We start from the raw sequence: 24,790 nt of genomic DNA, 5'->3' as shown, positions 1-24,790 counted from the left end.
ATCTTTTTTGTTTTATTGTTATTTTATGGAGAAAACTTCTTTCGAGAATTTTTTAACTGAGTAAGCAAAACAGTAATCTTAAGTGTAAATAACAGTTAAAAAATCCCCTACAACTATGAACTACACTTGTTATTCTTTGATTTCAGGTGCACTGATATGGCTCACATTAATAATTGTAGGGCTTCCCATTACCTGGCGTGTTTTTGTTTTTGGGTTTTTTTGGAAAAGCTTTATTGAGGTATAAAAATAATGCAATATACTGTCACATAAGTTTTGATCTACCTATCATACATGTATGCACCTGTTAACCACCACTACAATTAAGTAATGAGCATGCACATCACTCAGAAATATCTACATCTTCACATGCCCTTAGGAAACTCCTCCCTCCTGAACATAAACCCTCATCCCCATCACAGAGCACTTCCCAGCTTTCTGTCACTATAGAATTGCTTGCATTTTCTGGAATTTTACATAAAAGGATCATGCAGCATGTAGACATTTTTCTCTGCCTTCTTTCACTCAACATATTTCTTTTCAGATTCATCTAACATTCTTATATGTATTGATAGTTTATTCTTTTTTATTGTTCAGTAGTATTCACTTGTATGCATATGTTAAAATTGGTTCATCATTCACCTGTGCATGGACATTGTTTTAGTTATTGGCTATTACCAATAAAGCTATCATATTCACAAACTTTCATTTTTCTTGGGAATAGATGTTGAAGCAAAATGATTAAACTGCATGGTAGGAATTTGTTTAACTTTTAAAGAAACTGACAATCTTTTCCCCAGTGATTTACCATTTTACATTTCCACCAGCAGTGTATAAAAGTTCCAGTTGCTCCACATCCCCACCAACACCTGAGATGTTTCATCTTTTTAATTGTAGCCATTCTAGTAGGTGCATTAAGTGGTATCTCATTGTGGCTTGAATTTCCACTTTTCTAATAAGTAAGGATGTTTTACTAACTAATGATGTTGTTTACTGTACTTATTGCCACCCAAGTATATTTTTGATGAAGTATCTGTTTAAATTATATCATATTTTACCTTTAATTGGGATATTTTCTTTTCCAATTAGTGAGATATTTGTTGAGTTTTAAGAGTTCTTTAAATATCTTGGATACAAAACCTTTATCCAATGTGTGATTTGCGAATAGTTATTTCCAATCTGTGACTTCTCTTTTCACTAAAAGAATGAAAATTCTGATTTTTACAAAGAACAGAGTTCTTAATTTTGAACTACAATTTATTATTTTGACTAAGGTCCCAGTGCATGAATTCGTGCACCTTGAAAGGAACTGTGGGCAGTGAGGCTGTGGTGGGCACAGGGGCAGATCTCGGCCCATTCTCTGTGCCTCTTCCCAGCCCCTCCCACCACGGGCCCAGTACCCTGTCTGCTGGCAGCCTGCTACTGCTACCGCTGCTCGGACCCGCTAACATTGCGGAGCAATTGGTGCCAGCGCCAGCAGCAGATGCAAGCGGGGCTGGCACTGGCAGCAGGTGAAAACACCAGGCAGGTCCACAGTGCGTGGGAATGAAGAATTTTCAGTAACCACTAGAGGCTCACCCTGATGACCAGCATCCTGCCTTGGTCTGGTGCCCCAGCTCACCTACTCCACCATCCTGCCACAACCGACGCCTGCCATGCTCCATGTGCCCCCTGGAAGTTAGTGCATGTCATAGTGACCAGTTGTTGGGTTGTTCGGTTGTTTCTCTGATCAGTCTATTTGCATATTAGGGTTTTATATATATATAGACATCTGGAGTGTTTTCATCTGTTCTCACCGTCAGTTGCTTTTTTCATCTCTTTCTTTTTCTCTTTGTGTTTCTTCTGTATCTCTTCTGCCTAGTGATGCAGAGGAAGTTACAATTAAGAAATGACAACTATGGGTTTCAGGAAAACCCAGTAATATATGCACTCAATTAAATATAATTTTATCATCCACATAACAATCATTGTAAAATTCAAATAGCTCTTTGATGCTTTTTGCCCAGTATTTCCAAACCCCTGTATCTGGTAGCAGGAGTATCTTTGTTTTATACCTTCCTAAGGTCCCCCATTGGTATATCACTGGGGATGTGAAGGAGTTGGAACTTTCTCAGGCCTGAAACCTATGCCAGGAATGTGTTTCAGTCTTAAGGCTGTTCTTTGGGAGGAATGGAGATTTAGTTCTAGTTCTTCAATCCACTGAAGCAGGATGACCATACACGTTATGTTTAATGGGAACTGCTGACTCTCTAGAAAATATAGCTGTCAAATTTGAGGTGGGGACAAAAAATGCATTTACTCTGGATGTATAGAATGGAGCAGGCTGATATGGAAACCAATGTAGCACCTTTTAGAGCTTTCATTATCCCATATTTCATATCACATACAATCTGATACTTTGAGATCAGATGGCTCTATGTCAGGTCTCTTTGATGGTTATACCGAACATCCTAAGAACTGAAGTTGTATTCACCTGGGGCACAATAGGACACTAATCACCACAAACAGTAGATCATGAGTCTGGGCCATGTTATTTGAAACCTCATTCTAATACCACAGAAGGCGCTGAGTCTTAAAGACTTGGGGCTTTAGAATGATCCCATTAACTTGACATTTCACTGAATCATATGCCTTTAGATATACTTTACAGTTTATGACTTTAGTGTTTTGGTCTTCCCTTCCTGAGGAACTAGGTGACTATCCTGTAGGTTTTGCCCACATCCCATTCAGACTTACCATCAGCATGTGCTGCAGAATTTTTTCCTGATCTTTCAGCTTTGTGTTTTGCTGTCTCATCTTTTCATTCAGCTGGGCAATGTTTTCCTCAAAGCTTCTCTCTAGAGCCTCCATTGGTTTCAGTTTTTCATTCGGTGTCTGTGTTAGCAACTCCTGTTTTCTTTCCAATTCCTCTGTCTTGGATTGTTCAGCTGTTCCAGAGTGGTTTTAAAGAGAGAAGAAATCACAGTTATACCTAGCTGTACCCTTCAAAGGTGAGACTAAAATGGTTTTATAATTGCAGAGAGGAATCTCTCACTATTCTTACTAACAATACCAGCAAAACATGTTTCAGAATATGACAGAATGCCACTGGTTGCCTCACAGAGCAATTAAAACTCACCTGGTTATTTTTGGATTTAGCCAAGTTGTTCTAATTCTTTTGTGGAAACACCTTGTTTCAAGAAGGACTTGTTCTTGAGGGGCACTGTAGGAACCTCCCTGCTATCCATTATCACAGCCCTCCCCTGTATCTTTTATTTTATTTTTTTATATTTTATTTTTAAAATATATTTTATTGATTTTTTTACAAGAGGAATGGAGAGAGATAGAGAGCTAGAAACATCGATGAGAGAGAAACATCGATCAGCTGCCTCCTGCACATCCCCCATTGGGGATGTGCCCGCAACCGAGGTACATCCTCTTGACTGGAATCAAACCCGGGACCCTTCAGTCCACAGTCCTATGCTCCACCACTAAGGCAAAGCAGTTACGGCCCCTGTATCTTTTAGAGCCTTCTCTACAGCAGTGAGAGCCTTGTCAATCTGCATGATGGATAACTCTGTTGCAGCCTGTGACTGCTTGAAGTTCTGGAGGACCTCCATTGCTTGAGGAAACAAGGAGCAAAGACTCTTCTTGCTGGGGAAGTCAATGTTCAACAAAACTAGAAATTTGATCCTGTAAGTTAATCATCTTTCTTAGGATCCAACAGTGATGCCCTTCCTTCCAGGGCCACAATTAAAAAATCCAACATCTTTAGTTGGGGAAAAAACACCCTATTTGGCAACCCCAGTCTTCTCTTAATGATGCCACTTATGGAAGTTCTACAAACACTCCACCTCAATTGTATGCAATCTCTGCACATTCTTTTTTTCTAACTGGATGCTTATCTTCCCTTTCTTTACTCAGATATTACTTATTGATACTTCAACTTATAGCTTCAACCTCCTCTTCCAATAAGCTGTGCTAAACTTCCTTCTGAGATTTGACCTGATGCCAGGTACACAGACCTTTCCTACCAGCTCTACCACTTGCTGGCTGTATGTTCTTAGGTAACTCCTGAGGTTCTCAGTGCATCTCATTTCTCAGCTGTATTATGTGGATGACATTAGTACCTAAAGTCAAATTATTCTAAAGATTAAAATGATAATCAATTTAAATGATCAACCTAAAAATATATTTGCTTTAGGAAGTGTGTGCTCAATATAGATCAGCCATCACCAACATTCCATCATTATTATCATCACTATTAGTTTACACTTACATGATAATCATTATCCTACCAATCCACTTGACTATTTATATTTCCTTTTTAGGTAAGATCATAAGCTTGTTGAGAACATTGTTCTTTAATTATGTATCCCTTATACAGCATAATAAACTATTGCATTGTTTCCTAAATGAAAGACGTATTCTCTTTCATCTACATTCCTGATAATAAATCCTACATTTAGGGGGGAAATTCTGGTTTATTTAAGAGTATTTAACTAATTGTAGATGTAAAAGGTAAAAATGTACAGATATCGCTATGCTTTGCTATGTCTTCACCAATGGTCCTATTGTCTTAGATTTTCAAAAGAACCCACAAGAACTCTCTGACCCTACTGGCTAGTCTTCCCCCTCATTTTATTCCTCACCTTCACTCCTTTCCTGGGCACCAATTCATAGGACTGTTCAACCTTGTTCATTTCCTCTGAGTAGAGAATGTATCCTCCAGGTACAAAGAAAGTTCCTTTCGAAATGCCTTCCATCAGCCGCTCTGAAATCTGTGTAAGCTGAGCCTGGCACTATTTGAGAGATTCCTCTTCATTCTTCAGCAAAAAATTTTCCTTCTTTTTCTTTATGATGCCCTGTCACAGAAATGTGGAGAAATATAAGGGAAAGAGGCTATTAGAAGGGAAGAGCCAAGTGTGATCCTCTTGGAAGAAGCAGTTTATGGCATTGAGTTGGACTGGAGCATGGGACCATAAACCATGGTTAAGAAGCTCATTTTAGTCACAGTTTAGACCAATTCATTTTGTGACCTGTGGAATGTTCCTCAGTTCTCTTGGGTTCAGGGTCAACATTTGTGAAATGATGGTGTTGGTAGACATGAAGACCAGGGTTCCTTTATTTTTTTAATTGAGATATTACATTGTATTGGCTTCAGGTATCCAATGAATGGTTTGATATTTATATACATTGCAAAATGGTCACCACAATGTCTCATTATTGTAGTCACCTTACATAGTGATAAACATTGTTTTTCTTTGATGGGAACCTTTATATTCAACTCTGTTAGCAAATATCAAATATACAACCCAGTATTATCAAGGTTCCTTTATCAGTCATAAGATTATCAGTGGCCCATCCATAGGCAATGAGGAATGGAAAGTTCAATATAACTGAAAGTAGACTGTCCTCTGAAAACTTGGATTGCTATGGATAAAAACATATACACAGTAAATCAATTGTCCACTAATAAGATAAGTGATCACTGAACATAGTTTTGAACTTCTCATGAATAATTATAAGAAGGGCTTGATTGCATAGAAATATAGGAAAATAAATTTTATGCTATACATCAATGTGACAGTAAAACAGCCTCCCACACACTCCACACCAGGGATGGAACACACATCCTGGGCAAATGTCCTGATCTGGAATTGAATCGACAACCTTTTGCTGCACAGTACAGCACCTGACCAACTGAGCCCCAGTGGTCAGAGCAATGGTTTTTTAATAGCAGTTCATGGAGTCACAAGGCCCTGCTGATTGATTTGGGATTTCCTCAAATGATGAGCCAGTGGGTAAGAGGAAGGTCAAGTCAGGTTCATCCATGGCTCTGTGTTCGCAAATGCGGACTGAAATACTGCTGCTGTGTGTCTCTCTTTATCCTCACTGCCTAGGACAGTCTGATCAGCACTTTTATCAACTCAAAGTCTCTGGCTCTTGTTTTTCTCATGAGTGAGGAATTTTGTGTGTCGATTAAGGACAAATGGAAAGTATTTGTATTGAATGCATTTCCTTTGTAAGTGGAAACAGGAACAAGCTCCTAGTTCCTCAGGAATAAACTAGAGGTTAAGGGCACAGCTCCTTTCTGTTTAGTACTATGTGTTATGCACAGTTTTCCTGCTTTTTGTTTTCACATATGGCTGTTTGAAAAACTTTCTAGGGACATTTTCTTTTAAATGCTCGGTATGAGAAAGGTATATTTCTCCTCTTCACGATGTACTTGGAGTTGCATTCTCTAGAATACTGGTATTATTCTAAAAGATAGTCACAGATCAAATTAATTTCCATGTTAGTATTATTACATTGAAAATTCATGTGATTATATATGCTTATTGACAAGAAGGTATTTTTTAAGGGTATAAATTTTCAGTTTGTTGGATTGATTTAAGGCAGTGATATTCAACCTTTTTTTTTTTTTTATCTCATGGCACACATAAACTAATTCCTAAAGGGCACCCTGAATAATAGTTTATGTGTGCCTTGAGAAAAGAAGGCTAAAAATTGCTGAATTAAAGGATTTTTTTAATCTTAAAAAATACTTTTATTGATTTCAGAGATGAAGGGAGAGAAAGAGGAAAAAAATAACAATGATAAGAGAGAATCATTGATTGGTCATCTCCTGCATGCCACCCCAGTGGGGTTTGAGCCTGCAATCCTGGCATGTGACCTCACTGGGATTGAACTATGACCTCCTGGTTCATAGATTGATGCTCAACCACTGAGCAACACCAGCCAGGCAAGGGAGTTACTTATATCATCCGAATAGGAGTTCTTTGATTGATCGTTGCATTGTAATTATTTTCTCTTAGCTGGTGTCTTGCTTTTTGCTTTTGATAAGGGTAGCTAGCCAGCTTAATTAGGCAGATAGGAAGGGAGGGGGTCCAGAGAGGATAGAGTCATCTTGGCCTGAACAATTAAGCAGCCATAAGTTAGATCAAAAGCAGCCCTGGCCTGAGCAGCTGGGAGAGCCATAGGGGTAATAAAACATCTCTGGCCAGGAAAAAAAGAGGCTGATTTACTCTGAGCAGAGAAGCCAGCGATTTCAGTCTCAAGGCTTGGCAAGATACAGTTGGTAGGTATTAAAGCAACCATTAGGCAGATCAAAAGCATCTCCAACCTGAACAGACAAGATGGATATGTGAAGTAGAGAAATGCCACTGGATAATGGGGGAGAAAGACATACATTCACAGAGGATAAAGAAAAGTCACAAGATATGGGAACAGGGGGACAAGGACACATGTTTTCACAGAGGATAGAGGAATGTTGCAAAATAAGGGAAATGAAAGAGGGGGCACCCCTTGGGCTTTGGCCTTTGAAACTAATACTATGTAGCAGAGTGACCAATGAGGAAAGCACTGGGGTCCTAGATTAAGGGAAAGGGTCTCTAGAATATATAATACCTCAAGACAAAGAGAGCAGTGGCCACCCTCTTTAGGGGACCCCTCTGTCTCTCTTATCTTAGCCAGTAGAGACAGTCTTAGGAAGAAGCTTAGAATTAGGAGCTTTAGAGATAGTATCTGTTTGCAATAAAGTTTCTGTACTTCTTACCTCCCACTTTTTCCATGGCTTTATCCTTCTAATCCATCTAGACAAGAACCTGGGAAAGAATCACCCTTGCACCCTTCTGACAAACAAACAAACAAACAAACAAATAAAAAAATATTAAAATAACAAAACATAAAAAACCCCCAAAACACACACCCTGAATCACTATTATTTTGACATTTAAATGAGTGAAAGATTTTAATTCCTTTTTATTGTTATAATTAACATATAACATATTAGTTATAGCTGTACAATATAGTGATTTGATATTTTTATATATTGCAAAATGATCACCATAGTAAATCTAGTTAACATTCATCACTATACATGGTTCCATAATAATTTTCTTGTGATCAACACTTTTAAGATTTACTATCTTAGCAACTTTAAAATATGCAATTAACTATAGGTGCAATGCAATACATTACATTCTATGACTTCTTTATTTTATACCTCAAAGGCTGTACATTTTTATTTCCTTTACTAATTTCTGCTACTCCTTATCCCTTGCCTCTTGCAAACCCAAATCTATTCTGTTTATAAATGGGCTTGTTGGTTTTTTTGAGTCCACATATGAGATCATATGATATTTGTCTTTCCATCTTCTGATCTATTTCACGTAGCATATACTCTCAAGGTCCATTTATGTTGTTGCAAATGACAAGTTTTCATTTTTTGTTATGGCTGAATACCATTCCATTATGTACATGCCATGTTTTCTTTATCCCTTCAGTTGTTAATGAACCCTGAGAGTGTTTTTATATCTTGGTTATTATAAAAAATGTTGCAATGAATATAGGACTACCCATATTTTTCTCAGTTAGTATTGTCTGGTTTTTTTTAGATAAAACTCCAGAAGTGGAATTGCTGAATCATATGGTAGTTTTATTTTTATTTTTTGAGTAATCTCCATAATGTTTTTCATGGTGGTGACATCAATTCAGTCTAATCATAAGTGCATAAGAGTTCCCTTTAACACTAAGATTATAAAAATTTCTTCAATCTTTTTCAGAAGCTTTCTTTTAAATATTCACCTTAACATCTAAGACTATGATTCATCTCAAATTTAGTTTGCATATCATGTGAGTTGAGGGTCAACATTCATTTTCCTTCAAAATATTCTCCTATACAAAAGCAGAAAGACAGAGAGAACAATAGAGTCTAGATTAAGTTTTGCAGGATTATAGTTATGATTCTCTGAGGAATGAAAATAATTATTTTTTCTAGTTTGAGTTAAAACATCCCTTTCTATGACTGTAGAATTTACTCTCTGAATTGTGAGAGAAAAAGACTAAGGAAAGAGAATAGAAGACAGAGAGGTGGGTGGCCTGTTGATGGACAGTAATTACCCAGAAGAATTTTGTAGACAGGAAGGGTGAAGCATCCACACATAAATCTGTTTTGCACAGAGGCAAGTACTTCTTCTACCAGAATCCCAGAGTCCCATCTGTGCCCACAGACCATTAGCCACCATCCAACCAAGAACTGTACTCTGTCTGCACCTTGCAGTCAACTGTCCCAGGTCTCCCTGATTTGCAGCCAGCCCATGAGCCATAGACTACTTGGCAGGAATGATGATCAGTGTGTCCCACGGCTTTGTTCACTTCCATCAGCTTTGCCTTAAATTCACAACACTCCAACCCTATCCCCAAACCAAAGCAAACCCTTGAGCAATAGCAAGGGGCTTAAGATGTCTAGAAGGGTGAAGTATGTGAGAGAGAGCAAGTATATTCTGAACAGAATCCACCTGATACCTCCTCATTATAAAATGCATCTCATTATATAATTTAATGTGTCTCTAGACTCAGTAATCATGCTTTCAAATAAAGAATCCATGTAAGAATCATACTCATCATCTAATCTAATAATAGACAAAAATGGTAATTGACCGTACCTTTGCTACGCCTCCCATAGGCTAATCAATGCAATATGTAAATTGACTGCCAAAAACATGGCGGCTAATTTGCATACTGCAGGCATGGCAGGACAGCACCATCCTGCCTGCCCTGCCACCATCAAGGCCTGCTATCTGTGACCGGGGTGGCGTGTGTCCCTTGTGTGACCCGACCCGGGGCTGGCGGGTGAGACCACGGCGATCCTCCACCTGCCCCGCCGCATCCAGCCTTCCTGAGGGGCACCCATCCCACTCTCATCCAGCCCTCTAGCATTTGATCCAGGCAGCCGGGAACAGCATGGCTCCTCTGTCACCCCAGCTTCCCTATGACAGCTGTGGAAACTGACAGCAGGGAGGAGGAAGCCCACCCCAACAGAATCAGCCAGAATCAGCTGTTAGTCATACAGCTCTTAGTGGCCTGACAGGCAGGACTCTCATTCACCTGCATCTCTGACTGTGTTAGTAGAGAGGTAGGACTATGTCCAAAAAAATCAGTTGATACAAATACCTCTGCAGCTAAAGATGCTGGTGTTATCGACAGAAAATGTCTGCAAAGCAATGTGCATCTGATCTTGAAAGAAGGCAGCGCCTGCAACAGATTGTATCTGAAGAGCAGCTACTGGAAAAACGTTACTCTGAAGCCGAAAAACAGAGGTGTCTTCAACAGAAAATGTCTAAAGACAAACGTGCCTTTGAAGTTAGAAGAAGACCGTGGCGAAGACAGAATATGTCTAGAGAATAGTCATCAACAAGTATTACCAATACTGGTAGGAACTGCCTTCTCTGGGAAAATGGAGGAGGTTGCAATCCTCGAACATAGCTGTGGTGGAGTGACTGTTCAATGTGAATTTGGCCTATCGCTAAATTTCTTGATGAAAAACCATCTGATGGGAAATTTACTCGATGTTGTAGCAAATGGAAAGTCTGTCCAAATGATATACATTTTCCAGATAACCCAGCATATTTAAAAAGATTAATGACAAACCAAAATTCTGAATAAAAATTTTATGGAAAATATTTGATCCATAAATATTTCTTTTGCTTTTGCTTCCATGGGTGCTAATATTGCATCACCATCAGGATATGAGCCATACTGTTTTAGAATACACGGACAAGTTTATCACCGTACTGGAACTCTACACCCTTCAGATGGTGTTTCTTGGAAATTTGTTCAACTCTATATTTTGGATACAGCTGAAGATTCAAGTGAAAGATTAGCAATGCCAGAAAACCAGGGCTGCTCAGAAAGACTCATGATCAACATCCACAACCTCATGCCTGAAATCATTGAATTTACAAAATCGTACAAGATGCTACATGAGGTAGAAAAGGAAGCCCAATCTGAAGCAGCAGCAAAAGGTATTGCTCCCACAGAGGTAACAATGGCGATTAAATACTATTGCAACAGTGACCCAGGTAGATATAATTCTCCCTGTGTAACTGAGGTTGCTGTCATATTCAGAAACGAAGATGGAGAACCTCCTTTTGAAAGGGACTTGCTCATTCATTGTAAACCAGATCCCAATTATCAAAGTGCCACTAAAATGAAACAAATCAGTATCCTGTTTCCTACATTAGATGCAATGACATATCCTATTCTTTTTCCACATGGTGAAAAAGGCTGGAGAACAGATACTGCATTAAGACTCAGAGACAACAGTGTAGTCGACAATAATACTAGACAAAATGTAAGGACATGAGTCACCCAAATGCAGTATTATGGATTTCATCTCTCTGTGAGGGACATGTTCAATCCTATTTTAAATGCAGAAAAAATTAACTCAACAGTTTATTGTGGATTCATATTCAAAAATGGAGGTCAATCGGATAAATTTCATCAAAGCAAACCAATCTAAGCTGAGACTTGAAAAATATAGTGGTTTGATGGATTATCTCAAATCTAGATCTGAAAAGAACAATGTGCCAATTGGTAAAATGATAACACTTCCATCATCTTCTGAGGGTAGTCCCATAAATATGCAACAGCAATATAAGGATGCTATGGCAATTGTAATGAAGTATGGCAAGCCCGATTTATTTATAACCATGCCATGCAACCAGAAATGGGCAGATATTACAAACAATTTACAACACTGACAAAAAGTTGAAAACATATCTGACTTGGTAGCCAGAGTTTTTAATATTAAGCTGAATGCTCCTTTAAATGATATATGTAAATTCCATTTATTTGGCAAATAGCTGATTCATGTCATTGAATTTCAGAAATGCAGACTGCCTCACGCTCACATCTTATTGATATTAGATAATGAGTCCAAATTACATTCAGAATATGACATTGACCATATAGTTAAGGCAGAAATTCCAGATGAGAACCAGTGTCCTCGACTTTTTCAAATTGTAAAATCAAATATGGTACATGGACCATGTGGAATGCAAAATCCAAGTAGTGCATGTATGGAAAATGGAAAATGTTCAAAGGGATATCCAAAAGAATTTCAAAATGCGACAATTGGAAATATTGATGGATATCCCAAGTACAAACGAATACCTGGTAGCACCATTTCTACTGGAAATAAAATTGTTGATAATACTTGGATTGTCCCTTATAACCCGTATTTGTGCCTCAAGTATAACTTTCATATAAATGTTGATGTTTGTGCATCAATTAGAAGTGTCAAATATCTATTTAAATACATCTATAAAGGGCACAACTGTGCAAATATTCAAATTTCTGAAAAAAATATTATCAAGCATAACAAAGTACAGGACTTCATTGACTCCAGGTATGTATGTGAGCTCTCCTGAGGCTGTTTGGAGACTTTTTGGAATGCAAATGCATGACCAATCTCATGCAATCACAAGATTAGCTATTCATCTGCCAAATGATCAGAATTTATATTTTCATGAAGATGATTTTGCTGAAGTTTTAGATAGGGCTAAAACTCGACTTTGATGGCTTGGTTCTTATTAAATAGAGAAGACTCTGATGCATGTAATTATTATTATTGGGAGATTCCACAGCATTATGTGTTTAGTAATTCTTTGTGGACAAAACGCTGAAAGGTTGGGAATGAAGTATCAGGTAGACTGTTCACTGTGAGCTTTAGAGAACCAGAACAATGTTACCTTAGACTTGTTTCTGCGTGTAAAAGGTGCGGTAAGTTTTGAGGATCTGCGAACTGTAGGAGGTGTAACTTATGATACCTTTCGTGAAGCTGCTAAACACCGGAGATTATTACTTGATGACACTATCTGGAAAGATATGATTGACGATGCAATCATCCTTAATATGCCCAAACAACTACAGCAACTTTTTGCATATATGTGTGTGTTTGGACATTCTTCTGCTGTAGACAAATTATGGCATGAGAATAAATATCATTTTATTGAAGATTTCTGTTGGAAATTACACCAAAGAGAAGATGCCTTTGTAAACTGTGAAACGCATAACCTTAAAATTCAGGAGGTATTCACCTTGCATGGAATGAAATGTTCACATTTCAAACTTCCGGACTATCCTTTATTAACGAATGCAAATACAGGTGATCAATGGTAAGACCAACAAAGGGCAGAGGTTTTGATAAATTCTCTGAATGATGAACAGTTGGCAGCCTTTCAGACTATAACTTCAGCCATCAAATATCAAACTGTACACCCCAAATGCTTTTTCTTGGATGGTCCAGGTGGTAGTGGAAAAACATATCTGTATAAAGTTTTAACACATTATATTAGAGGTCGTGGTGGCACTGTATTACCCACAGCATCTACAGGAATTGCTGCAAATTTACTTCTTGGTGGAAGAACCTTTCATTCCCAATATAAATTACCAATTCCATTAAATGAAACTTCAATTTTTAGACTCAATATAAAGAGTGAAATTGCTAAAATCATTAAAAAGGCTCAACTTCTTATTATTGATGAATGCACCATGGCATCCAGTCATGCTATAAACGCCATAGATAGATTACTAAGAGAAATTATGAATTTGAATTTTGCATTTGGTGGGAAAGTTCTCCTTCTCAGAGGGGATTTTAAACAGTGTCTCAGTATTGTACCACATGCTATGCGATCGGCCATAGTACAAACGAGTTTAAAGTACTGAAATGTTTGGGGATGTTTCAGAAAGTTGTCTCTTAAAACAAATATGAGATCAGAGGATTCTGCTTATAGTGAATGGTTAGTAAAACTTAGGGATGGCAAACTGATAGCAGTTTTCATTTAGGAATGGATATTACTGAAATCCCCCATGAAATGATTTGTAACGGATCTATTATTGAAGCCACCTTTGGAAATAGTATATCTATAGATAATATTAAAAAATATATCTAAACATGCAATTCTTTGTCCAAAAAATGGGCATGTTCAAAACTTAAATGAAGAAATTTTGGATATACTTGATAGAGAGTTTCACACATATTTGAGTGATGATTCCATTGACTCAACAGATGATGCTGAAAAGGAAAATTTTCTTAATAGTATTACTCCTTCGGGAATGCCATGTCATAAATTAAAATTGAAAGTGAGGGCAATCATCATGATATTGAGAAATCTCAATAGTAAATGGTACCAGATTTATTATCAAAAGATTACTACCTAACATTATCGAAGCTGAAGTATTAACTGGATCTGCAGAGGGATAGGTTGTTCTGATTCCAAGAATTGTCCCCAAGAATTGATTTGTCCCCATTTCACACTGGTTTCCCATTTAAAGTAATTTGACAACAGTTTCCCGTGATGCCAGCATTTGCAATGACTATTAATCAATCAAAAGGACAAACTCTAGACAGAGTAGGAATATTCCTACCTGAACCCGTTTTCGCACATGGTCAGTTATATGTTGCTTTCTCTCAAGTTCGAAGAGCGTGTGATGTTAAATTTGTAAATACTTTATCCCAAGGGAAATTAGTCAAGCACTCTGAAAGTGTTTTTACTCTTAATGTGGTATACAGGGAGATATTAGAATAAGTTTAATTACTTTATCAGTCATTATTTGCATCAGTGTTGTTTTTATATCATGAGTTTGTTGTTGTTATATCATTTTATTATTGTTTATTTATTAATAAAATTATGTATTATTTTCATATACATTGTACTCATTTCCTTTTAACTCTCACACTTTTATTATAGAGAAAGGGCAAATAGAAATATTAAAATATTTCCTCCAATTAATTCCCCCTCAATGTGCACAAATCTCGTGCACCAGGCCACTAGATATTATTATATTCAGCAGGAACTGAATCACTCTGTAGGGAAAACATTGTCTTTGCAGTTTATTTCATCTTTGCAAACTTTTTGGTTCAACAGATTGCAAAAATCATGATTTTAATTTTAGTTTATTGGTATCCGCATGATATTCAGAAGTTGCTTAGTCAAGGTGTTCCCTATGGAGGGGAAGGAACTGGTTAAGAAGTTATGTTCCTGGGATTTTCAGAGTATGGTACATTTTTCATGTTTTATTTTCTGGTACAAAATCTTTATCTCATTTTGAGTTATCTTGATCTTTTTCTGGTCTTTCTCCTTGAAATTTCTTACATATTTCTGAGAGAAAAAGAAATAAAGACTGAAATCACATAATGTAAAACATTTCCCACATTTGCCAAATTATTTCCCTTTTCAGTACCTATGTTAATCCTTCATGAGTTTTTGAAACTTATTTGTGAATAAATGTTAAAAACTTACTTCCTCTTCACCCATATGCACCACAGGCTTCCTGGAAACAATATCATTTTTTCCTTCAACTCTGATCTAGGTAGTGTGGCCTCTCAAATATCTATCTATGAATGTGAGAAAGATGAGTGAATTCCATCGGGAAGGTTACTTCGTGGTGAACCTAGAAGTAATATTCTGTCACATTATAATGATTCAGAGTCATGGCAGATGTTTGATCAGTGAACTTTGTACAACTTTCCGAAACTTGGAGGCAAGGTAACAGTAATAGGTTGAGGAGATCGGGGACTATGACAGTCCACACTGTATTTCTGGGTGGACGTCTGGACTCAACAATGACTCATAGTTGAGCCTGGAGAACAGGATGATACAGGAAGCCTGGGTATGTAATTACATGATTGTGTATATGGTCATGAAATGTCTACTAGTGTTTGGGTCAGAACAATCCTTAATCTGACATAATGCTCTAACTTCTAAGCATGTTTTGGATTCAGTGCAGTGGACGATAAAATGGCAATGACAGAGTTGAATGCCTGAAATTTAATATTTAGAATCCTCTCTTGCTCTGCCATGGTCTGGGCCTTCTCCATCTCCATCTTCTGAATCAACTGTTTCACCTGTACCTGATAACTCTTTTCTTTCTCTTCTATCATCTATTGATTTATCTTTTGCATTTCATTGAACATTTTTCTTACAGCTTTCGAGGAAGCAAAATAATCAGAGAAACATGAGGATTAAATTGTGATATTTATTCCTTGTTTTGCCTTTCAACCCATCTTTTTTGTTTTATTCATATTTCATAGAGGAAACTTCTTGTGGTTATTTCTCACTAAGTAAGCAAAAGATGACTGTAAATAACTGTTAGAGCCGGTAGCAAGAGCACCACACAGCTCTGATGGTCTGACTGGGTCTGAGTTGGGCAGAACTTGGCAGAGGGTCTTAGGAGATGGAGAAGGAGATAGAGAAATTGTGGGTATATAAGTATGAGTTTTTACCGCATAATCCAGTGGTCATATAGCCATCAGACAAGAACAGCAAAGGCCATACAAGCAGGCAGCCAGACACTGGCTGGTGAACATACATATTTCCCATAAAGCAACATCAGTCTCTCTACCCACACCTATTACCTGAGCAGTCACACGCTGCCTCCTAGACTCACTGCCTCACATCGCAGTAGTATCTGAGCCCTCTGGCTCAGCAGCTTCTCCTGTCTCTCCTGCTCATCTTCTTTCTCTAGCAGACTTCTTCACACACTCCATCCTAGCTGCTTTCCATACTCCAGCAGACTTCTTCTCACTCCTGCCTCAGCCTACTCCAGCTAACTAGCTAGCTGGTCAGTAACCTACTTTAACACTATTTAGACAAAGAAGGCTTTGTGCCAACAGTGATATCAATCATATTTGCTAAAAAGGGCACAGTGTACCTATGTCCTTGCACCCACTCATGGTATGTTGGCGTGCTTAGGATTCCCAGGCTCAGAGTCCTTGAACATTCCATTCAGACACATTCCCAGAGTGGCCTTAGGTCATCCTGGTGTATTGATAAAAAGGCCTTTGTGCTCCCACTGGCCTTGACTATCCAGCAATCTGGCATGGTTCCCACAATAACAGTTAAAAAATCCCCTAAAACTATGAACTATACTTGTTATTCTTTGATTTCAAGTGCACGGATATGGCTAACATTAACAACTCTAGGGCTTCCCATCACCCGGAGTGTTTTTGTTGTTTTGTTTTCTTGGAAAAGCTTTATTTCAGTATAGTGGTAATACAATATTCTGTCACATTTAGTTTTTATCTACCTATGATACGTGTATATACCTGTTATATCACCACCACAATTAAGTTAGGAGCATGCCCATCATTCATAATAATCTTTATTTTTACATGCCCTTAGGACACTCCTCCCTCCTGAACATAAACCCTTATCCCCATCACTAGGCAAAACCACTGCCTAGCTTCCTGTCAGTATCGAATAGCCTGCATTTTCTGTCATTTTACATAAAAGGATCATACAGTATGTAGACAATTTTGTTCTCTTTCGCACACATATTTTTTTTCCAGATTCATATCATTCTTGTATGGATTGATACTTTATTCATTTTTATTGTTCAGTAGTATTCTCTGGTAAGGATATGTTAAAATTCATTCATCATTCACGTGTGGATGGACATTGTTTTCAGTTAATGGCTATTATCAATAAAGATATCATATGCACACAAACTTTCATTTTTCTTCGAGATACATGTAGAAGCAAAATGATTATTCTGCATGGAAGGTATTTGTTTAACTTTTTTATATATTTTATTGATTTTTTACAGAGATGAAGGGAGAGGGATAGAGAGTTAGAAACATCGATGAGAGAGAGAAACATTGATCAGCCGCCTCCTGAACACTCCCCACTGGGGATGTGCCCACAACCAAGGTACATGCCCTTGGCCGGAATCGAACCTGGGACCCCTCAGTCTGCAGGCTGACGCTCTATCCACTGAGCCAAACTGGTCAGGGCAACTTTTTACAAAACTGACAAATTTTTCCCCAGCCAGCAATGGATAAGGGTTCCAGTTGCTCCACATTCCCACCAACACTTGAGATGTTTAGTCCTTTAAATTTTAGCCTTTCTAGTAGGTTCATAGTGATATCTTATTGTGGCTTGAATTTCCACTTTTCTAATAAGTAATGATGTTGTTAATAATTAATGATGTTATTTAATGTGTTTATTGCCATCTAAATATATTTTTTTTGTAGAAGTGTGTGTTTAAATAATAGTCTTTCTTTTTAATTGGAATGTTTGCTTTTCCAATAGTAAGATATTTGTCCTGGATACAAGTCCTAAATCCAATGTGTTATATGCAAATAGTTACTTCCAATCTGTAACTTGGCTTTTCATTCTACTATGAAAACTGTGCTTTTTTAAAGACTGGAGTTCTTAATTTTGACGTACAATTTGTTATTTTGATATCTAGAACGTTTTTATCTGCTCTCACCTTAAATCAGTTTTTTCACATCTTTCTTTCTGTGTTTCTTCTGTATCTCTTCTTCCTCGAGATGCAAAGGAAGTTATAATCTACACTAATAAAAGAGAAATATGCAAATTTACCATACATCCACTATGCCCACCAGCCAATCAGGAGTAAGTATGCAAATTAACCCAACAAATATGGCGGGTTAATTTGAATATGCAGGTGCAGAACAAAAACTGAAGGCTCCGGCCCGAGTGAAGACTGAAGACTGAAGACTGAAGAGGCTCAGCTTCTCAGCTGCGGCTGGAGCAGAGAAGCCTCAAAGCTTGGCTTCTTTGCTTCATCTGGAGCAAAGGCCTGGGTCCTGAGTGCTGGAGAAAAACCCTTGCTGGCATCCAGGGGAAGGAGGGCCTATTGCATCAGTCTTTGTGCAACAGGCCTCTAGTTAAGAAATAAAGACTATGGGTTTAAGCAAAAGCCAGCAATACATGCATTAATTCAATTTAATTTTATGACCATATAACAACCATTATAGAATTAAAATAGCTCTTCGTCTAATATTTCCAAATCTCTAGATATGGTAGCAGGAGTATCCTTGGTTTATACCTTCCTAAAGTCCCTTATCAGGATCTCACTGGTGATAGGAGGACTTGGAACTGGCTCAGGTCTGACACCTGGGCCAGGAATGTGTTTCAGTCCTAAGGATGTTCCTGGGAATGATAGAGGTTTAGTTCTAACTATTTCTTGATTCCATGGAAGTAGGACGAGGACAGCCATTACACATAATGGGAACTGCTGACCCTCTAGAGAACATGGGCATCAAACTCCAGGTAGGGACAAAAACTGCATTTACTCTGGATGTGTAGAATGAAGCAGGTAGATGTGGAAACCAATGTAGCACATTTTAGAGCTTTCATTATCCCATATTTCATATCGCATACAATCTGATACTTTGAGACCAGACGGCTCCATGTCAGGTCTCTTTGATCGTTGTACCAAACATCCTAAGAACTGAAGTTTTATTCAGTTGGGGACACAATAGGTCCCTATAATCACCACAAACAGCAATTAATGATTCTGGGTCATGCTTTTTGAACCCCCCCCACCCCCATAATTCTAATATCACAGAAGGTGCTGAGTTTTAAAGACATAGGGCTTTGGAATGACATTTCACTGAATCATATGCCTTTGGATTTTGTTCAGCGTTTATGACTTTAGTTTTTGGTTTTCCCTTCATGAGGAACCAGTTAACTGTCCTTCAGGCTTTGCCCACATCCCACCAACATGTACCTGTTTCTCCTCTGGATGTTCTTTCAGCTGCTTCATTTGTTTCCTTCTCTGTCTCATCATCTGGCACCTCTGGGCCATTTCTTTCTCCAAACTTGATTCTGGATACTTCATTTGTTGCTGTTTGTCATTCAGTCTCTGTCTTAGAAGCTTTCTTTCCAATGCCTCTGCCTTGGCTTTTTCAGCTGTTCCACAGTGGTTTTACAGAGTGAAGAAAATAATAGTTATACCTAGCTGTACGCTTCAAAGGTAACAGACTAAAATGTTTTCATAATGACAGAGAGGAATCTCTAAATGTTTTTTATTAACAATACCAGCAAAATATGTTTCAGAATATGATTGAAAGGCACTGGCTACCTGAAGCAGCAATTAAAACTATTTTTTGATTTAGCCAAATTGTTCTAATCATTTTGTGGCAACACCATGTTTAAAGAAGGACTTATTCTCACACATTGAGAGGCACTGCAGGACCCTCTCCTGCCCTCCATGACCACAGCTCTGTACTCTACCTTTTAGATCCTTCTCCCAAGCAGTGAGGTCCTTGTCAGCTTGCAGGATGCATTCCGTTATTGCAGCCTGTGACTGATTGAAGTTCTGGAGGACCTCCATTGCCTGAGGAAACAAAGAGTAAAGACTCTTCTTGCTGGGGAAGTCATTGTTCAATAAAAAAAAAATCGACTCTGTAAATGCTTCATCCTTCTTAGCATCCAACAGTGGTTCCCTTCCTTACAGGGCCACAGTTAAAAATCCAACATCTTTAGTTGGGGAAAAAAAACTTATTTGGAAACTCTAGCTTCCTCTTAATGATGGCAATTATGGCAGTACTACAAACACTCCTCCTCAATTGTATGTAATCTCTGCACATTCTTTTTCTGCTGACTGGATGCTCATCTACCCTTTCTTCTACTAAGATACTACTCATTGATATTTCAGCTTATAGCTTCTACCTCCTCTTCCAAGAAGCTGTGCTAAACTTTCTCCTGTGATTTGACTAGATTGCAGGTACACAGACCTGCCCACTAGCTATACCACTTGCTGGCTATATGCTCTTAGGTAACATAGGAGGTTCTCAGTGCATCTTATTTCTCAACTGTATTTTGGGGATGGCATTGGTACTTAAAGTCATATTATTCTAAACATTAAAATGATAATTAAAATGGTCAACCTAAAAATATACTTGGTTTAGGAAGTGTGTGCTCAATAGAGATCAACCATCACCATCATCCCATCATTATTATCATCACTATTAGTTTATACTTACATGATAATCATTATCAGACCAATGCAATTGATTATTTATATTTCCTTTTTAGGTAAGATCATAAGCTCATTGAGAACATTGTTTTTTTAATTATGTAATCCTTATATAGAGTGATAAACTATTTCATTGTTTCATAAATGAAAAGACATATTCTCTTTCATCTATACTCCTAATAATAAAGCCTATATTTAGGGGGGAAATTATGGTTTATTTAAAAGTATTTAACTAATTGTAGATTTGAAAGCTGAAAATGTACAGATATTGCTATGCTTTGCTATGTCTTCACAAATATTTCTATTGTCTTAGATTTTCAAAAGAACCCACAGGAACTCTCTGACCCTATTGGCTAGTCTTCCCCCTCATTTTATTCCTCACCTTCACTCCTTTCCTGGGCACCAATTAATAGGACTGTTCAACCTTCTTCATTTCTTCTGAGTAGAGAATGTATCCTCCAGGTACAAAGAAAGTTCCTTTTGAAATGCCTTCCATCAGCTGCTCTAAAAGCTCTCTAAGCTGAGCCTGGCAATATTTGAGAAATTCCTCTTCATTCTTCAGCAAGAAATTTTCCTTCTTTTTCTTTATGATGCCCTGTCACAGAAATGTGGAGAAATACAAAGGAAAGAGGCTATTAGAAGGGAAAAGCCAAGTGTGATCCTCTTGGTAGAAGCAGTGTTGGCATCAAGTTGGACTGGATCATGGGACCCATAGACCATGGTTAAGAAGCTCATTTTAGTCACAGTTTAGACCAATTCATTTTGTGACCTGTGGAAAGTTCCTCAATTCTCTTGGGTTCAGGGTCAACATTTGTGAAATGATGGTGTTGGTAGACATAAAATCCAGGGTTCCTTTATTTTTCAATTGAGATATTACATTATATTGGCTTCAGGTGTATAATGTAATGGTTCAATATTTGTATACATTGCAAAATGGTCACAACAATGTCTAATTATTATCGTCACCTTACATAGTCAAAAATGTTTTTTCTTTGATCGGAACCTTTAAATTCAACTCTGTTAGCAAATATCAAATATGCAATCCAGTAATATCAAGGTTCCTTTATCATTCATAAGATTAACAGTGGTCCATCCATTGGCAATGAGCAATGGAAAGTTCAATATGACTGGAAGTAGACTTTCCTCTGGAAACTTGGATTGCTATGGATAAAAATATATGCACAGTAGACCAATTGTCCACTAATGAGGTAAGTGTTCACCGAACAGAGTTTTGAACTCCTCATGAATTATTTTAATGAGGGCTTGATTGTACAGAAATATAGGAAAAGAATTTTTTTGCTCTACTTGAGAAATTATAATTTTATTGATTTTCTTCTGTATTGAAGTGAGAGTTTTGTAACTCATAGGATGGTCAATGACAGACTCAAAAACAAGGTGAAGATGTTTTTATTAGGCACAATTATGTTGTCCTCAAGAGTTCTCTCTCCTAGCATCCACACTTGACAGTCTCTAGGCCTGTGAATATGCTAAATATTGACCATCGGATTAGATTTTTTATATGGCACTGGCTAACTTTAAGAAATGGAGAATACTCATGTGGGCATATCTAAACATATGATCCTTTAAAAGCAGTATTCTCTAGTTGGTAGCAGAGAGGTAATCAAAGATATAAGAAACAAGACACCATTGCTGCCTTGAAGATGGGGAGGAGTCCCCATGAGCCTCCTAATCCTATCTAATAATAGACAAACATGGTAATTGACCATACCCATTGGCAAATCAGGGCAATATGCAAATTAACTGCCAACAAGGATGGCAGTTAACCACCAACAAAGATGGCGGTTAATTTGCATATGTAGGCGCAATGCTGGGAGGCGAATGGGGAAGGACGGAAGAAGCTGCCTGCCCCTGACTGTGTTCAGAAACCCAGGCGGCAGGCAAGAGCCGGGTGGCAGGGTAAAGGCGGCCCTGGGGGTTGCCTTTGCCCTGCCCACTGTCCTGATTAGAGAACCAGGGCTGCCTTTGCGCCACCCTCTAGCCGTGATCAGTGAACCAGGCTGCCTTTGCCCCGCCCACCATCCGTGATCAGAGAACTGGGCTGCCATTGCCCCGCCCCCCAGCCATGATCAGAGAACCAAGGCCGCCTTTGCCCTGCCCCCCAGACATGATTGGAGAACTGGGGTGCCTTTGCCCTGACCCCCAGCCAGTGATCGGAGAAGCCATGTGGGGAAGGGAAAAGTTGGCCCTGACCCCTACATAGATCGTGACCACCTTTCAAACTGCAAACCCCATGAGACTGGGTCCTGGCCACCACATAGATCGCGAGCACCTTTCAAACTGCATGGGTAAAACTCATGAGACCAGGTCCTGGCCTCTACATGCTGCCATGTAGATCTCCGGCAGCCAGCAGCCTCCTCTTCTCTACCCCCCTCTTTCCTCCCCACCCCACCAGTGATGGGAGAAATACCTGTAATTTTTTTTTCAAAGTACCTGTATTTTTAATAATTTCTTGACATGGTAAAAGAATTTTACATTATGATCCAAGGGTGGTGGGGTAAAGAGAAGGAGCAGCAGAATAATCCAACAAACAAAAAGGGAAACAGAAATGCATGGTGGAAGTGATTTGAAGGGTGGGTAGGGGCATTGCCCAACTAAAATGCAATTGGTTTGTTACTGAGTACTATTCATGGGAAGACAGCATCCTGACTCCTTCTCTATACAGCATATTGGGAGTAAATATGATGCATCCAGGTGGAAATATGATTAGGGGTTGGAAGACAGACAGGGAAAGAAGGAGTCGGAAATAGACACTGAGAGAGTCACTGGCTGGCTGGCTGCAAATACTGACTCCAATAGTGATAGAATAAAAAAGTGGGGGATATCTCTGGAAGATTCAAGAGATAGGGGGCAACTCTTCTATGGTTTTGACTTGCCCAGCAGATTTCCACATACACATATGTACACACCTATGTTTGCATGCATACAAATATACACATAACTGACTGCTCTCCCTGGAAGCACAGAAGAAGAAGAAGCCGCCAGAAGAAGAAGCCGCCCACCTTTGGTCCTGGCGCCAGCACCTGCGGCTGGCTGCAGCCCAGGAGACGGACAAGCCACTCCCCCAAGGTCCCAGGCTGCAGCCACCCAGAGAAGCTGCCAGCTCTATAGTCCAGGGCGCCAGCTCCTGTGGCCAGGGAAATAGGTTCCTTCTTCTCCTACTACAGTCATTATTTCAATATTCCCCTTCTGAATTTCTCTCCTGTGCTGCAACACAACTCCGTTTTTCATCGGAAGGATACGGAACAGAGAGAGCAGTGTTAAAAGCTTACATTTTTAAACCGGTAAGATTGGTACTTAAACATATAAATGGAAAACTAGAGTCCTTAAGGTAACAAAGGCTACAAAGGACAGGGACAGTGCATGACTTATTATATCCAGCAATCCATATGGGGACTGAAAACTTTGCAATGATGACAATGAGTGAAGATATGAATCAACTAAAATAGTTGACAGGGACAATTCTTCCATCTTTGAAAATATCTACATCAAATCTGTTTAAATAGATTTTCATCTGCATAATATAATACATTCTGACAAGGCCACCACCACCACCACCAATGTAGTCAGTGTTGTGCCGATAAATGTTTAATAACTGAGGGACCACTGCCCTCCCCGAGTGCACAAATTTTTGTGCACCGAACTACTAGTCCTATCTAATAATAGACAAACATGGTAATTGACTGTACCTTTGCTATGCCACCCATTGGCTAATCAGCATGATATGCAAATTAACCCAACTAAGATGGCGGCCGGCAGCCACGTAGCTGAAGCTAGCAGGAGTCTTTTTTTTTCCTTTTTTTTTATTGCTTAAAGTATTACAAAGGGTATTACATATGTGTAATTTTTTCTTCCCTGCCCTTGACAATCCCCTGGCCTCCCATACCCCCCAGTGTCTTATGTCCATTGGTTATGCTTATATGCATGCATACAAGTCCTTCGGTTGATCTCTTACCCCCCTACCTCCTGCCCCCCAACTCTCCCCGGCCTTCCCGCTGCAGTTTGACAATCAGTTTGAGGCAGCTCTGCCTCTGTATCTATTATGGTCCATAAGTTTATAATTGTCTTTATTATCCATAAATGAGTGAGATTATGTGGTATTTTTCCTTCATTGACTGGCTTACTTCACTTAGCATAATGCTATCCAGTTCCATCCATCCAGGAGTCTTGCTTGCTCCAGTGATGGAGGAAGCCAAGGTTCCCTGCCGGCTGCGACCTG

General features: G+C 38.7%; 1 protein-coding gene across 3 annotated transcripts in view; it reads right to left on the bottom strand.

Annotated features, from left to right (window-relative positions):
* Positions 1-2,779: 2,779 nt before the first annotated feature.
* Positions 2,780-24,790, bottom strand: part of LOC132230859 (guanylate-binding protein 6-like) — a 349,236-nt gene continuing 327,225 nt past the window's right edge. Inside the window, exons 9-10 of one of the 3 annotated variants that reach the window (XM_059688952.1) lie at positions 20,936-21,148; positions 19,803-19,911 (exon numbers count right to left, since the gene is read on the bottom strand). In XM_059688952.1, coding sequence (XP_059544935.1) covers positions 20,960-21,148 — 189 coding nt within the window. In that variant the 3' untranslated portion in view covers positions 19,803-19,911; positions 20,936-20,959. Of the gene's footprint in view, positions 2,925-19,368; positions 19,485-19,802; positions 19,912-20,935; positions 21,149-24,790 lie in introns of those variants that run through there. The other 2 variants (XM_059688953.1, XM_059688951.1) reach the window with 2 other exon arrangements.

This window comes from Myotis daubentonii, chromosome 3 (genome assembly GCF_963259705.1).
Source record: "Myotis daubentonii chromosome 3, mMyoDau2.1, whole genome shotgun sequence".
NCBI lineage: Eukaryota > Metazoa > Chordata > Mammalia > Chiroptera > Vespertilionidae > Myotis > Myotis daubentonii.
Note: the sequence above shows the minus strand (reverse complement) of the source record. Positions and strands in the feature narration are given on the sequence as shown.